The sequence below is a fragment of the Mustela putorius genome, unplaced genomic scaffold, assembly GCF_011764305.1.
Source record: "Mustela putorius furo isolate JIRA1106 unplaced genomic scaffold, ASM1176430v1.1 tig00001332_pilon_pilon_pilon, whole genome shotgun sequence".
Classification (NCBI taxonomy): Eukaryota; Metazoa; Chordata; class Mammalia; order Carnivora; family Mustelidae; genus Mustela; species Mustela putorius.
The window spans coordinates 199,307-216,049 of record NW_025421696.1 but is presented as its reverse complement, the minus strand read 5'-3'; the positions used below and the strand labels follow the sequence as shown (position 1 = coordinate 216,049).

General features: G+C 39.1%; 1 protein-coding gene across 1 annotated transcript in view; it reads right to left on the bottom strand.

Moving 5' to 3' along the window:
• The window catches only part of VAMP7 (vesicle associated membrane protein 7), a 43,732-nt gene extending 27,870 nt beyond the window's left edge, over window positions 1–15,862 (bottom strand). The window contains exons 1-3 of the mRNA XM_004779279.3: window positions 15,724–15,862; window positions 5,413–5,567; window positions 94–151 (exon numbers count right to left, since the gene is read on the bottom strand). Of these exons, the coding sequence (XP_004779336.1) occupies window positions 94–151; window positions 5,413–5,558 (204 nt within the window). The 5' untranslated portion in view covers window positions 5,559–5,567; window positions 15,724–15,862. The remainder of the gene's footprint in view (window positions 1–93; window positions 152–5,412; window positions 5,568–15,723) is intronic.
• Between the last annotated feature and the right edge of the window lie 881 nt (window positions 15,863–16,743).

The following is a 16,743-nucleotide window of genomic DNA, read 5'->3' as shown; positions in this document are numbered from 1 at the left end:
AATCACATCAACTTTACCTACTAAAGATAATTAAGAACTGACTTTATTAATAGTACACATAGTTAAATAGCAACATGTCTTCAAGTTACTTACATCATCAGTGATACAAAGATATACAATCCTGTCTTGGCAGATGTAATGAAACAAATAACTGTAGGATAAAAGATATAAAACTTACTGTGGTTATTAAGCAATATCTCTTTCATTTCCATCTTCTATCTATGTATAAGCAAATTTAGTACTACCAATGTGACCATATCATTTACAGATACTATCTATTCTCCCTCTCCTCCTCCCCTATACACCTGTTTCTCTCAAGTCAAACTGGTACGAATATATAAGACATTAAAAGAAAGTCTCTACCCTAAGTAGCACAACAGTATGCACATTACCCTTTAAAATGGTAGCTACAAAAGCATAACTGGACTTTTAAGGCCTCTACAAGAGATGACATCTTAGGAGGGACATGTAATTAAAATTAACTTCCAATGAGCCATACGTCTTCCTTGCCTTCTTTTAAGATCTGAGAGGAATCACTTTTTCTACCAAACACTCAACACTCGCATTTATATGGCATCTACTTTGGGCCAGTTACTGGGTTGGGCGCTGAGTATACAAGTAAGCAAAACCATCAGTCCCTGCCTTCAAAAAGATCACAGTGCAGGGAATTACCAAGCAGCATGGTAAAACAGGAGGAGGAGTAAAAGGCCATATGGTGCTCTGGCAACATAAAGGAGACACCTAACAGAGTTTAGCAAAGGGTAATGGGAAAGACATCCTGGAACAAGTGATGCCTGAGTCAAGACCTGAAGAATAAGTGAGAGATGGCAAGGTAAAGAGCAGATAAAGAACCTTCTAGAGGGTAAAACCAACAAGCACAAAGGCCTGGAGATTAAAAAAAAAAAAAAAAAAGCACATAATGGGTTTAGTACAGTCAAATGAGCTCACATGATTACAGTGTGAAATAGAAGAAGAAACAGAACAGAACCTGATTAACTGGCTACTGGAAATGAAACAGAGGGATAACTCAATTTTGCCTCCCAGATTTCTACCTTGGGCAACTGGACAGATAGGAGTACTGCTGCATTATACTTTTAATGTTCATATAAAGGCTTGATATGAATTATAAGGAGGTATGGGAACTCAGGCAAAATGCCTTCCTCCACTACTCTAGAACTGCTCATGTCAATTCCATCAATAACTTCTGCATCACCATATCCAGTGGTTCTCTCTGAAACATGATACTGTTGACCACTTCCTTCTGAAAAGTGTTTTCTCTCCACTGGATTTCCCAACACCAGGCTTGCCTGGTTCACGTGGCAGTCTCTTTCCCTCTCTATTGATGTTTTCCAACATCCCCAGCTCCCTGCTCTTCTTACACACAGTCCCTGGATGGTGGCATCCGTTGTCATGTCCTGTTGTTTTTATCAGCTACCACAGTTATGATGATGATTCCCAAATCTAGATCTGACCTACTTCCTGAGCTCCAGGCCTACATACATACTGTCTATTAGACACATTGAACTGGATGTACAATAGACAATTTAAATACAGTGTCCAAAATGGAAGTCATCATTTTCTCCAGAAAATTTGTACCCTAGGAAGTAACTTGGTACAAAGACAACAAAAAGTCACAAGGCATGGTCCCGCCACCAAGGAATCTACAGTGGGGTGACAGAGACAAAAAGTAAAGATTGCAGTTATAATATGGTGTGGTAAGTGCTACAGTATGAATAAACAAAGGATGCTATGGAGATAAGCAAAAAGAGGGCACCTGGCCTAGTCTTGGAGTTCAGGCTTTCTAGAAAAGGAAATATTTAACCTCAGAAAGGCAAAGTCAGATTTTTAAAAAGATAAACATATTCAAGTAAAAAGTAATGGCTACTGCAAAGAATAGGAAAAGAGAAAGAACCCAGCATTGAAATGCAAATAGCTAAGCAAGGCTGGACACCAAAACTGAAAGCTAAAGTAGTGAGACAGGGGGCCAGAGAAGGAAGCAGGGGCAGATATTGAAAAGTCTCTGGAGTCATTAAGAAACTTTACCATGTGAGTTGAGGGAAATTGGGGGGGGAGACAAACCATGAGAGACTGTGGACTCCAAGATATAAACGAGGGTTTTAGAGGGGAGGGGGTGGGGGGGTTGGGGGAGCCTGGTGGTGGGTATTAAGGAGGGCACGGATTGCATGGAGCACTGGATGTGGTGCATAAACAATGAATCTTGGAACACTGAAATAAAAAATTTAATTTAATTTAATTTAATTTAATTTAATTTAAAAAACTTTACCTAGACTGCACAGAGTAACTGCTGAAGAAAAGGGATGTGATCAGAATTACCCTTTTAGAAGGATTAAATAATAATGAAGACAGCATCTCATTTGGGACCTGTAAAATGAGCAAAAGCTTACCAGGGGGCTGGGAGGGGAGAGACAGTCCAAAAGCATGAAAGAAATACACAACAAAGCTTGAAATAATAGAGCTAGGTCAGAGAATGGCAAGGACTCCTATACAGGTAAGTGTAGAAAGGTCAGGAATGGACAGAATTATGAAGGTAGAGTTTGGGCTTTACTCTAAAAGCAATGGATTTTAAGCAAGAAAGTTTAATCATAGGAATGTGAAATACAGATTTAAGGAGGGAGCAACTAGAAGCTGAAAAGCAAGTTAGGAGGAGGCTATTAAAAATGAAAACCAATGAAGGCCTAAACTGAACACTATGACAAGTGGGGACAGAGGAAAGGGAATGGAAAATTTCTTGCAGGACAATGGCAAGGATTTGGAGAGGAAATCAAATATGATTCTTCAGTGTTAGGGTTAGCCAACTGAATGGCTGGCGATGTTGTTAAAGAAGAAAGAAGCATCAAGGGGAAGACTGGATTTCAAGAGGGAAATGGCTGTCTTACAGTAAAATGGACATTTTCTTTCAGTGTACAATAATAAGAGATACTTTTAATCAAGATGATGAAATATGGTTATAGGAAAGAAACCAAGGCAGAAGGTTAAAATAAATAAAAGGAAAAACTGGGTGATGGCACCTCACTCCGGAGGATACTGGGCAGGACAGGATCAGGGTTAGGGTTAGGGTAGCCTTCTTGTACTAGAATCACACCTTTACTGGATTACATACTCTTGCTTCCCTCGTAGCTAGATAGGACTATGTGACTAATTTCTGGCTGATAAAATGTGAATGGAAGGTATATTCCCACTTCCCAGTCTTGCCTCTGAAAGGACTGAATGTGCTTTCCCTGGGCATTTTCCTGGGAACTGACAAGGAACACAGTGACCTAAGCCTAATAAGTTTTTGAAAACGCCTTAAGCCATACTCACAAGAAGCTGGAATTATTTGACCCCAACGACATGTGGACCTCTAAACTATACCAGCAGGCAGCAGACCACCGAACCTGCATAGTTCCAAAAGATGACACCCTAACACCCATTTTGGATGTGGCCAGATGATAATGGACAAGGAAGAGCCTCCTGGAGAACAAAGCCAGGATTCAGGGAGAAAAAACAAGGGAGTTCCTCCAATGAACCAGAACCACTAATCACTCCAAGATCAGAATAGGGAGTCTTTGAAATTGCTGTGAAGTAGTTACTGGAACACTGCTAGGAAGCAGTGACTTCTATGTGTTTCTCATTCTTCCCTTTTCTAAATGTGAGTTTGTAACTTCGATGCTGGTGATGTTTTTCTACTTCTACCACTGTCTGTTGGGTTGGGCAGGGGGAGCAGGAAGAACATATGACTTCTCTTCATGGTAAGTCACAGGAGCCACTCCTGGGCCTTATGGAGAAGACTGTTTGTCACCCAGACTCTCTGAACTAGACAGTGACCAGATAAGGTTTTAGAGCCATCTCCTACAGAGAGGATATGTGCTCTTTGTTTGAGAAGAGTACACCCAGATATTTGAAAGGCCCAAAAGAGTAGAATGGAAGATTCCAAGTTGTCTCCTAATATCCTGTAACTTCTTGTAGAGTAACAGAATTTTAGCTAAATATACAGCTGCACACCTATGACAAATTCTAGCCTCCCTTCCAGCTAGGTTAGCTACATAACTATGCAGAGAAAAATAAAATGTAAGCCAAAACTTCTGAACAATAAAATGTTACCCTACTTCTGGCTTTGCCTTTAAAAATACCGGGCATGTAGGGGCACCTGGGTGGCTCAGTGGGTTAAGCCTCTGCTTTCGGCTCAGGTCATGATCCCAGGGTCCTGGGATTGAGCCCCACATTGGGCTCTCTGCTCAGCGGGGAGCCTGCTTCCTCCTCCTCCTCTCTCTCTCTCTCTCTCTCTCTCTCTCTGCCTGATTGTGATCTCTGTCTGTCAAATAAATAAATAAAATCTTAAAAAAAAAAATACCGGGCATGCAATGTTAACAAGAACTAAAGGAGCTGCCTTGGCCAGAGCTAATTGAAGACACTAACTGAAAATGACAGAGCCACCCCAGAAGCCTGGAAGTACTCCTCTCTCAGCTATCTCATTTAAGTAACACTGTATTTTGGGTATCTCTCTTATGGTAGTTTAGACTAGCCTAGATCCTAAATTATACAAGGAGCTAGCTTTGGAAAGTAATAAGAACCTCCTTCTGAGATAGGAACTAAGGAAATTAGGATAGGTTAAATAACGAAAATTTTTTAAGTATTGATGAGGAATGTTGAGGCACTTTTTATCTGATTGCTAAGATTTCCCACCTATGCCCTCCCCAATCCATTCTCCAACCAGCCACCAGAGTGATCTTTCTAAAGCAAAATCTGACCATGTCACAACCCAGCTGGAAACCTTCAGTGCCTGCCCACAAAGGAAAGTCAATCTCTTAACATGGCTTATGAGACCCTATATGATTGCTCTTTTACCTGTCTCTTCAGCTTTATTTTCACCATGCTGGGCACCAGTCACAGAATGCCACCTGCAGTTCCCTAACTCCATACTTCTCCACCAGTTGCTCTTTCTAGCACTACCTTCCACCATCTACTACAATTATCTATGCACTCGACTGTCTCCTCCATTAAACTATATAACCTCTATGAGGGCAAATATTGTGTAATTTCTTGTTGTATCCCCAGCACCAAGCACAGTACCCAGAAACAGTCAAGTGCTCAATGAATATTTACTGAAAGAATGAACATAGGAATATTACATCTTTTATCTGTATAATGTTGCACATATCCTAAAGCTCTATAACAAAGTTATTTTTTACAAGTAACATTACCATACCTCTCTTTAAAATATTAATATCACTTTGATGATGAAAATAATTTAAATTCAACTTTATAATGAGTAGAACAGACCATTGTCTAAGCTGGTAAAGGTTACTGTTTATTCAAATTATCTACCAAGAACCTTGTTTTCTAGTTTTCTATCATTCTGATTATAACACAGTTTACTTCTTTCACCCTCTACCCATGCAGAGCAGAACTCACTTGCCATGTGAGTACGTTAGTTTGTTATTTTCAGAAGGTATCTTAGCCAGAATCTGCTCTGTCACCTCCAGGAAGTTTCCTCCACACCAAGCATGTTTGGCAAGGATAGTCGTTCCCCTGGCGACGACTGCAAAAAGAATGGCCATGGCTTCAATCTATCAAAAGGAAAAAAGACACACAACACTTAGAATATTTCTTTGACAAGATCTTTCAAAAGAAAATCATCATTTACCAACATCTACCTGAAAACGGTATTTTTTCAATATTCACTTATTTTTTTTTTTAAAGACTCCATTCATTTCTTTGACAGAGAGAAATCACAAGTAGATGGAGAGGCAGGCAGAGAGAGAGAGAGAGAGGGAAGCAGGCTCTCCGCTGAGCAGGGAGCCCAACGTGGGACTCGATCCCAGGACCCTGAGATCATGACCTGAGCCGAAGGCAGCGGCTTAACCCACTGAGCCACCCAGGCGCCCCAATATTCACTTATTTTTTAATTGAAGTATATTTCACACACAATGTTACATTACTTTCCGGTATACAACACAGTCATCTGACAAGTCTACAATTTATGCTATGCTTACCACAGGTGTAGCTACCATCTGTCACCATGCAGAACTATTACAACACGTTGACTATATTCCCTATGGTGTACCTTTTATTCCCATGACTTACTCATTCCATAAATGTATGCCTATCTCTCTCATTCCCCTTCACCCCTTTTTGCCCATCCCCCTTCCCTCTGTCAACCATCAGTTTGTTCTCTGTATTTACAGGTCTGATTCTGCTTTTCAGGTATTTTAAGCATTTGTTTAGATTCCACATGTAAGTGAAATCATCCAGTATTTGCTTCTTATTTCACTTATCACAATACCTTCTAAGTCCATCCATGTTGTTGCAAATGGCAAGAGCTCATTTTTTCTTATGACTAATAATATTCCATTGTATGTGTATATCTCCATATATATATATATATATATATATATGGATAAAGAAGATGGATATGTATATATGGATAAAGATATGGTGCATGTATATATGGTGTATATCTTCTTTATCTATTCATCTACTAATAGACACTTGGGTTGCCTCTGTATCTTAGTTACTGTAAATAATGCTGCAATAAGCATAGAGGTACATATATTCTTTCAAGTAAGTTTTTCATTTCTTTTGGTAAATACCCAGTAGTAGAATCACTGAATCATAAGGTATTTCTATCTTTAATATTTTGAAGAAGCTCCATATTGCTTTCCACAGTGGTTGCACCAATTTACATTCCCACCACCAGTGCACAAGTGTTCCCTTTTTTGCACATCCTTGCCAATACCTCTTTCTTGTCTTTTTGATACTAGCCATCCTGACAAGTGTGAAGCAGTATCTCACTGTAGTTTTCATTCGCATTTCCCTGATGGTTAATGATGGTGAGCCTCTTTTGATGTGTCTGTTGGCCATCTGTATGCTCTCTTTGGAAAACTGTCTATTTGGGTCCTGTGTCCATTTTTTTAATTGGATTATTATGTGCAGGGTTTTGGTGTTGAGTTGTATAAGTTCTTTTATATTTTAGATACTAATCACTTATGAACATATCGTTTGCCAAATATCTTTTCACATTCAGTAAGTTGCCTTTTAGTTTTGTTGGTGGTTTTCTTTGCTGTGCAAAAGCTTTTAATTTTGATGTATTCACAATAGTTTATTTTTGCTTTTGTTTCCCTTGCCTTAGGAGACATATCTAGAAAAATGGTGTTAAGGCCCATGTCAAGGAAATTACAGCCTATTTTTCTTCTAGTTTTATGGTTTTGTTATTCACCTTTAGGTATTTAACCCATTTTGAGTTTGTGTGTGGTGTAAGACAGTGGTCCAGTTTTCCCAGCATCATTTGTTGAAGAGACTATCTATTCCCTGTTGTATATTCTAGCCTTTTTTGTTGAAGATTGATGGACTATACAATCATGGGTTTACTTCTGGGCTCTCTATTCTGTTCCATTGATCTATGTGTCTGTTTTTATGCCAGCACCATACTGTTTTGATTACTGAAGGTTTCTAATATATCTTAAAATCTGAGATTGTGAAACCTTCAGCTTTGTTCTTATTTCTCATGACTGCTTTGGCTATTTAGGTTCTTTTATGGTTCCATGTAAAATTTTAGGATTAATTGTTCTAGTTCTGTGAAAAATACTATTGGTATTTTGATAGGTATTATACTGAATCTGAATATTGCTTTGGGTAGTGTGGACATTTCAAAAATATTAATTCTTCCAATCCATGAGCACAGAATATCTTTCCATTTGTTTGGGTACCTGGAGACACTACTGCCCAAGATGCTATAATATTAATGCAAAACACTTAATAATAGGCTTAATTAAAAGGTCACAGTCTTGTACAAGTTTACAACCCTAAACCATACTGATATATAGAGAGACACACAAAATATGTACACGTGTGTATATATAAAATGTAACATATATATTATACACACATTGATAGATAAGGTGCATTAACAAATTATACAGCACAACTGGATATCACCATTTGAAAAGCAATTACCATAAACAGTAAAGGGACATAAAGAGGGGATTCTTCCTTTTTTTTATTGAAGTATAATTAACATGCAGTGTGATATTAGTTGCAGGTGTACAATACAACGATTCAACAATTTCATACATTACTCACTGCTCATCACCATAAGTGGACTCATAATCCCCTTTATCTATTGCGCCCATCCCCCCCACCTCCCCTCTGGCAACCACCAGTTTGTTCCCTGTATTTAAAAATCTGATTTTTGTCTCTTTTTCTTTGTTTTGTTTCTTAATTCCACATATGCAATAATCCCACCCTGAAAATTTATCTTAATGGTTCAACAGAAGTTTGACTCTAGATTCAGAAAGATACATATTAACAATATTAATAGCCCATATTTATTTTTTTAATTTTTTTTATTTTCAGCATAACAGTATTCATTGTTTTTGCATCACAACCAGTGCTCCATGCAATCCGTGCCCTCTCCAATACCCACCACCTGGTTCCCCCAACCTCCCACCCCCCGCCCCTTCAAAACCCTCAGATTGTTTTTCAGAGTCCATAGTCTCTTATGGTTCACCTCCCCTTCCAATTTCCCTCAACTCCCTTCTCCTCTCTAACTCCCCTTGCCCATATTTATTAAGTGCCTGTGTATTAGGCACCATTTTAAGCACTTTACAACTATTAACTCGCTCAATGCTTACATCAATTAAATTACACACTATTATGATACTTCTACTAAAATGTGCAAACTGCAGTACAGATAACTTACACAGTTTGCCTAAAATTACAGAACTAGTAAATAATAAAAATTGGGACTCAAACCCAGGCGGAATGGTTCTAGAACCCATAATCTTATCCATCAGTATATACTGCCTCTATTATAAAGCCATTATCCATAATAGAAACAAACTGAAAAGAACCCAAACCTTCCACAAGAGGAATGGTTCTTTAAATTATGTTAAGATCCTTCATAAACAAAACATTTCTAAAACAACACAGGAAGAGTTTAAGGTTATTTTTCTCATGTTAATGTATTTGTACTATTTTTCCACCCAACAGCCCCATTTCTTTTATATAATGGTATAAATTTATAAAAAGAGATGTCCAAGTACCTTCCTATTCTTCTACTAACTCTTCAACTCAATGTTATTTCTTAACATGTTCAGTTCCATCCAACAGGCCAGTGGTTCTTAAACTATAGGTGAACGAGTTCTCGTGGGTGGAGGAGTGACAGTCACTGTTAAAAATTCAAACTCTTGGCATCATCACCTAAAATTCTGAATCAGTAGACTTGAGGTAAGACCCTGGAATAACATATTTAAGACAAGCCTATTTAGATGCAGGTGACTCACTTAACCATATTTTGTGAAACACAGCTACCGACCACAAAGTGCCTGAAGTCAGGGAATCCAGAGATTCCTTCTTGGAATCCCAGCACTGAAACACCGCACATGAAGCAGAAGTACTCATCTGTGTCTTGAGTTGAACACCTCTCAGGATTTCTTCACTCTCTAAAGGAGGGTGTTTCTCAGAATTGTGTCCTTAGCCATATTCTTTCTGGATTTCTCTTTACACATATGTAGTAAGTTACAATTTCCAAATCATTTTCTCATACATTAACTCGCTCGATCTTTTTTAAAAGCCTCACTGACCCTATAACATGCTCCAGATACTGCTCCATTTCTTAAAATCATAGTCTATACACTATCTCTGCTTCTCTACTTCTTTTTAACTCTTTAACTTACTTGGTTTTGACCTCAACGGTCCACAAAACCATGATTGCTAAGATCATCAACAGCCTCTATGCTGCAAAATTCAGTGGACACTTCTCTATTCTCACTTACCTGACCTCTTAAGAATAGTCAACACCGCTGACTAACCCTCCTTCTTCAAACACTCCCACATGTCTGGCTGCTCCTTGTTTTCTTGCTGAGCCCTCTTCCTCTAACTGACTTCCAAATGATGACTTTCCATGGGTCTTGGTTCTATGCTCTCTCATCCCAAGAAGAGCTCATCTATACCTGTCATTTTAAACATGATCTATTTGCTGAAGACATTTTGCATATAGAAAAAAAAAACAGGGCACAATCAAAGTTAAGGGAAAACTAAAGACAAAACTGAAGGCACAAGAAATAACTGAGGGAAAGACAGATGAACAGAACAGGGACCCACAGAGAAGACTGAGAAGGACCAACTGAGAAAGTGAGAGGAAAGCCACAAGATTGTGGTGGCCTGGAAGCCAAAAGGAAAGCAAGTGTCAAGAAGGAACACATGTCAGCTCCTATCTGTGTTTACTGATGCACAGTAGGAAGACTATAAAGAGCCACTGAAATTTTATAAAGAAGGAAGTCATTGGTTAGTCCAAGAGATATGCAGTAGAGTGGAACAATAACACAAAGAGAAACAGAGATGAGAAATTATATGGTCCCTGATACAGATGAAAGTGTAGCAGCTTCAGTACCTTAATAGCTTCAAGAAGAAAACTGAATTTGGCAACAATACAAAAAAGAAAATCTAGTGTCTTAGTGGACTGTAAGTTCATTATGAACTAACATCAGGTAGTTGCTTAAAATGCTTAAATCCTAAATCACATTTTAAAATAGGGTGCTTTGATCTTTTTAAGTACTATTACCATTATACCCTGTGTGCTGGTTAGAACATATGTGGAATATTGAGTTCAACTCTCAGTACAGCATTTCAAGACTGGATGGAAGGGCAACCTTATGGGTAAGGGACCTGGACATTCTATCGTTTGAAGAATAGCTAGATAAACTAGAAATATTTAAAAAAAGAAGACTTAGAGGGAATATGACAATAGCCTTCAAGTTTACATGAAGTACAGTCACCCAGAACAGGGAGTGCACTGTTTGGAATATAATTAGGAACAATGGATGTATTTACAGGGAAGCAGTGTTTTGTTCAAGAAAATCAGCGCCCAATTAAAACATACCTGTTAAATATCAGGTACATAGCAACAGAAACTTTCTTTTCAGATGCCAGTAATAGGAATTTCTTACTCTCTTCTAGACTGTTAAAAACGTCACCTATTATCAAGCCTCATGTGCCCCCACTGTAACTCTCATGCAATAGAATCTGTAATATCCTTTAAGTTTTAAAATTCCAGTTAACAGTGTAAAATTAGTTTCAGATGTATAATTCAGTGATTCAGCACATCCATACAACAGCTGGTGCTCACAAGGGTACTCCTTAATCCCCATCACCTGAATCTGTAATGTCCTTTTGTTTTAATTAACACATATCATATTTGTTTCAGGGGTGCAGGTCTGTGATTCATCAGTCTTACATAGTTCACAGCACTCACCATAGCACATGCCCTCCCCAATGTCCATAACCCAGCCACCCTATCCCTCCCCTGCCCCAACAACCTCAGTTTGTTTCATGAGATTAAGAGTCTCTTATGGTTTGTCTCCCTCTCTAGTTTCATCCTACTTCTTTTTTTACTCTCTTCCTCCACGTATCAGCAAGATCATATGATAATTGTTTTTCTCATTTCGCCTGAAAACTGGAATAGAAAGAACTGTGAAAGAATACTACATTTAAAGTGAAAACCTGCCTCTGCTAATTACTAGCAGTATGTGAAAGTGTAATAAACCATAAAATGCTATATAAATATAATATGCAAGAAAAAAAGAGTGAAAAAGATAGGCCAGAGAAGAAAGAGAAGGGGAAAAAAATGATATATAAAGGAAAGTCGTGTCTCAACACTGTTCCTCCATTCTCTTACTGAAGCTTTGCTTGGTCCCAGAGCCGTTATCCCAGCTTTACTTCCTTCCTGCTAAGAATCCTGTATGAGTTTCCTGTGGCTGCCTTGACAAAGTATCAAAAGCCACAAAGGTTTAAAAGAACAGAAATTTATTGTCTCCTACTTCTGGAGGCCAGAAGCCCAAAATCAAGATGTCGGCAGGGCCAGGCTCCCTCAGAAATCTATAGTGGACAATCCTTTCTTATCTCTCTCTAGTTTTGGGTAGTCTGCTGACAATCCTTGGCATTCCCTGGCTTTCAGCTGCAGCACTTCACAATCTCTGCCTCCACAGTCATTTGGTATTCTTCATGCGTGTCCACGTTTTCATACAGAAATCTCTGGGTCTTTTCTTTTATTAGGACACCCACTCCACTATGACCGTCATTTTAACTTACATCTTAATTACACCTGCAAAGACCCTTATTTCCAAATAAAGTCACATTCACAGGTACCATCTGTCAAGATTCAACGTATCTTTTTTGAGGACACAAAACATCTGAGAACCTCACTGTTCCTCCCAAATCATTCTTCCTCTTCCCTCTCCATATATTCATACCACTCTTTCCTTACTCTCATTAGAAACCTGTCCATAGAGAGAAGGGCCACCTCCAACAACTTGGAGTTAGAAAGGCCTGTTTCTACTTCTACAAGAAGATTCTAAGGACACCTTTGTTTCAGTTGCCAGGATTAAAAAAAAAAAAAAAAAGATATGTCATGGGGGAATCCAACTGAGAATTCTAGATGTAGTTTTTTTAAACTGTGAAGATTTTCAAGTCCATCAAATTGAAGATTAAGATGTTACCAATTGACATAATAACTGAAATGCCCTGAACAGCATTACTTATAAAGAAAAAGGCATAAAGCCAAAAAAAATTTTAAAAAGGAATTTTTGAAATATATCCATTTGTAAGTAAGGGATTACCTGTGTTAAAAACAAATTGCTTGGGGCACCTGGGTGGCACAGTTGGTTAAGCAACCAACTCATGGTTTTGGCTCAGGTCATAGTGTGCCAGGCTCCACACTCAGCACACAGTCTGCTTAAGACACTCTCTTTCTCTATCCTTCACACACACACACACACACACACGTGCGCGCGCACGCCCGCACACGCATACACTCTCTCTCTCTTTTTCTCAAATAACTAAATCTTAAAAAGATTGCTCCCCATTCCCCATGTCCCTCTCTAGAAAAAAATACATAAAAATAAAAATAAAGAACAAGTTACATATAGCACAGCAACAATGAAAACACTGCTCCTCAGTGGAGGCATCTTCAAATAGACAATGAAGATGGTTTTAGGGAACTGAGTAAAGAAAAAGGCCAAATCAGTTTTTCTACATTCAAGTCTATGTGTTCTTAGGATATTTTAAATTCTATATTCTTATTTTGATAACATTAAAAAATGTCTGTTAATATTCCAGATATACATGTATACCCTATAAATGATGACACACAATTCCATGCTGCATTTGCATTATAAAGGCCAAAGAGGTAAGAAATTCTCTAAAATGACAGTGCCGAATTTTTAATGTCTTAGAACCATATCTGGCTGCTCTTAGGCTGGCACATCCTAAAATCATAATCACAATCATGACTCAAGCACTCTTGTATTCCTGTTGTGTTTTTTAATCAAAGACAAAATTTATCTTTTACCGTAACAAAATTTATCTTTTACCGTAACTGAAAGATCTCTGCATAATAGAAACCTTTTATTTGAAGAATTAAGATTTGACATTTAGAAAGTGACAGAGGGACAAAATAATAATTATCTCAGGCTAAGGAGAAAATAATATTTAAAGATGTGTCTGTATTACATGGAAACCAAATGACACTAAAAACGTGTTATATGAATAAAGGTTGTGTAACTGTCCAAACAGAAAAAAAGGGGAAGAATTAACTTCTCACATAGCACATGGTTAACAGTCAATACAAAATCAAAAAAATGCATTCTGAATCATTATTTATATTATTGCAAAGGAATGTATTGTGTTAATCCTTGCAACAGTTCATTAGCAGAATGTTTCAAAGGAAACATTAGATTGCTTCTACCCTCACATACTATGAAATTGGCCCATTAAGTTAAATGGGAAGGGGGCATGGAAAGTGCTCGGGAAAGAGATGGGAACACATTTTATGGAAGAGGTATGGAACAAAAGGCACAGAAGTGAGAACAAACCAGGGAAGGTAAACCGGCCTGATGAGATGGAATGGTCCACGTTTGGTGAATGAGAAGTTTTAGGAATAGGTACAATGACCTTTTATAAAGAAGGCCTGTGTAAATGAAACGATTAATGTATTGGATCAAATTGTTTTTCTAATTCAGTTCAACACATATTTTTTGAGGATTTAGTATATGACAGCCAAAGGAGTAGACACCGGAGATATGAAGCCCAGTAAGAGAGGAAGCCATAGTACAACGGGAAAGACAGACATAAATAACTGCAATAAAGTGTTACTAGTGAATAATCTAAAAATGTATAAATTTATTCAGACTTCTTAGAGGTTTGTGATTATTTCACTGGGTGAAGAAAAAATGCAGGTGTCAGCCTATGTATTAGGAATTTCCTCCACATACTGTTATAATTACTCCTCTGGAAGAGAGGGCCAAGTTTGTTTTATCCTCACCAGCTCACAGTGCCCAGCACAGTGCATAGCATATAATTTTCCCTCAAATATTTGTTAAATAAATGAATGAATACTCAGCATTTTTTGGTTTAAACAACAGTAACTTTATATTCAGTAAGACCTGGTAAGAAGGATATTTTGATTACTAAATTACCTCCTTAATTAAGATAAAACAGTTCAACTGCTTTAATCTATTCTAATCCCCAACTTTCTGTCAGGGTTTTAGGAGGAAATAATCCAATGACAGATAAACCACCAATTCTGATGTAATAACCTTGGAGGAGACAGAAGAATGAAGAACAAATACTGATATGGCAGAGGAAAAGAAGAGGTGTTTATGAAAAGCCTGAAGTCTGGTTACAGATCTGCTGTATTCTTGCTGGTGTTACAAATATTCTTTTATGGTGCTCTTCTGAGATCAAATTCAATCTCTCTGACTTTCTGGGGATAGGAGCCTACCCTGTCAAGTCAACCACCTGTTCTATTTTGCATTAACTATCACTACCACATCACATCATCCGGATTATTCCTGTTCGCCCACACACACATACAAACATGTAAACTACTTAAGAGTAGAGATCTACGACTTGTTTCTAGCTATATCCCTTGACCTTAGAAGAGTCTCTAGGACATACTAGCTGTTCAATAAATACTTATTAAACATGTGAGTGAGTCTGCTCTCAGCCACAGCTATTCCAAGGCCTAACAGGTCTCTCGGATTAAGGGTGGAACAATGGAGGTACAGGTAGTTGAGCGCAATTAATAAGAGAAAGAAAAAGACTTGACAACTGATCATTTGCGGGTGGATATGAGAGAGGGAGATGTAAGACATTTACGAAAGAGTCTAGTACATGGTCTGAGTTTGTTAAATATTGGCCAATTATTACAATAACATACAGGTCTGAAGCTGTGGAAATAGGTTTGGGTAGAGATAATGAGTCCTTATCCAAACCGAAGAGGAATGAAACAATGGTGGTGAAGGGCACGCGGAGGTGTACAAACACACGAAGGAGCTCAGAAGTAGGTGAACCCAAAAGTGACGTCATCAAAACAAGGGCGTAGAGATTAGTTTTTAGAACACTCAGATCTAAAGACTGAATCTCAAGATTCAAAGGCTAAAGAAAGGTCTCGCAGAATGCGAACTGAGGGAAAGTTAACATTTCTCCCTCCTGCAACAACTTAAGTGACGCATTCTAACACTCCTTAATTCGAGACGTTTTCAGCGGCACAAAACGCAGCTCGCCAAAACTGAACCTGCCCGACAATTCGAACCGTCGACACCAGAGAAGCCCAAGTCACCCTTGCACTGCCTCCTCACTCCACCCCACCACCTTCTCGTCCACACCTCTGCCCTCCCTCCGCCGCCGTCTCCCCGCCTTCTGCCGAGCGCGCCCTGTACCATTTACCTGTCCGGGCACCCCCTAAGAGCGCGTAGGCTCAAAATCGAGCGGCGTAAGCCAGGGGCGGACCACCGACTGCCCGCTCCCGGAGGAGGTTGGGACCGGACGCCACCGGCTTCCGCGTAAAGCGCCCCGCCCGCGCGCGGCCTCCTGGGAATGTGAGCGTTCCTCCAATGAAAATGGATTGTAGGGCGGGACCTGCTGCCTTCCCAGCCCCGGCACTTCCCAGTAGCCGCACTGCATTCTGGGAGTGGTAGTTCCAACTGGCGTATCGCCCTGTCTGTCTCACAGTCAATAACTTGTGCTAAACATCATCAGGGGGTTCCTCCGGCAAAAGGAAGGATGCAGGGCCACAAAGAGTTCACCAGCGTTGAGTCGGTGGGATAGATGAAGAGCGTAGCTTGCCCCGACATCTCTGTGCTTATTCTAAGCAGGTAACGTCTCCTGTTATTGCACAAAGTAGAATTCGTGTCTCAGGAGCTCCCTACTTTCGCCACGAAATTTCCTAACCTCCTTAGATCCCTCAATAATCCTTTCTCCCATTCTTTTGCAATAATAATAAAAATAATAACCGTTCCTCCTTCGCCTCCTCTCGTTTGATCTAAGCCTCCTCGCCCCTTCCCCTTCACATTCCTGTTCTCTCTTGCCAGCTAAGTCTAGCTCCACTGATGAACCCTTCCTTCTCATGACTCCTCAAATGGCTCCCTGCTTACTTGCTCTTTATTATCAGCATTTAAAGAATGGCAGAATTTCTCTCATCTAAAACATTCCGAAGTCACCTTTCTCAACTCCACACCCCTCAAAACCTGTCACCGCACAAACTTAACCTGTGGTCTTTTTCCCATCTCTCTTTTCCAGTCAAAATTCTCAACTGTGTTGCTAAAACAATAGACCCTTCTCAACAATTACCATACTTCATACTTGCAGGATTTTACATTGATTATTTTCCTCTTTAAATCCTCTTAGTATGGGATGCTTTAACAAAATATCACAAACTGGATGGCTTAAACAACAGAAATTTATTTT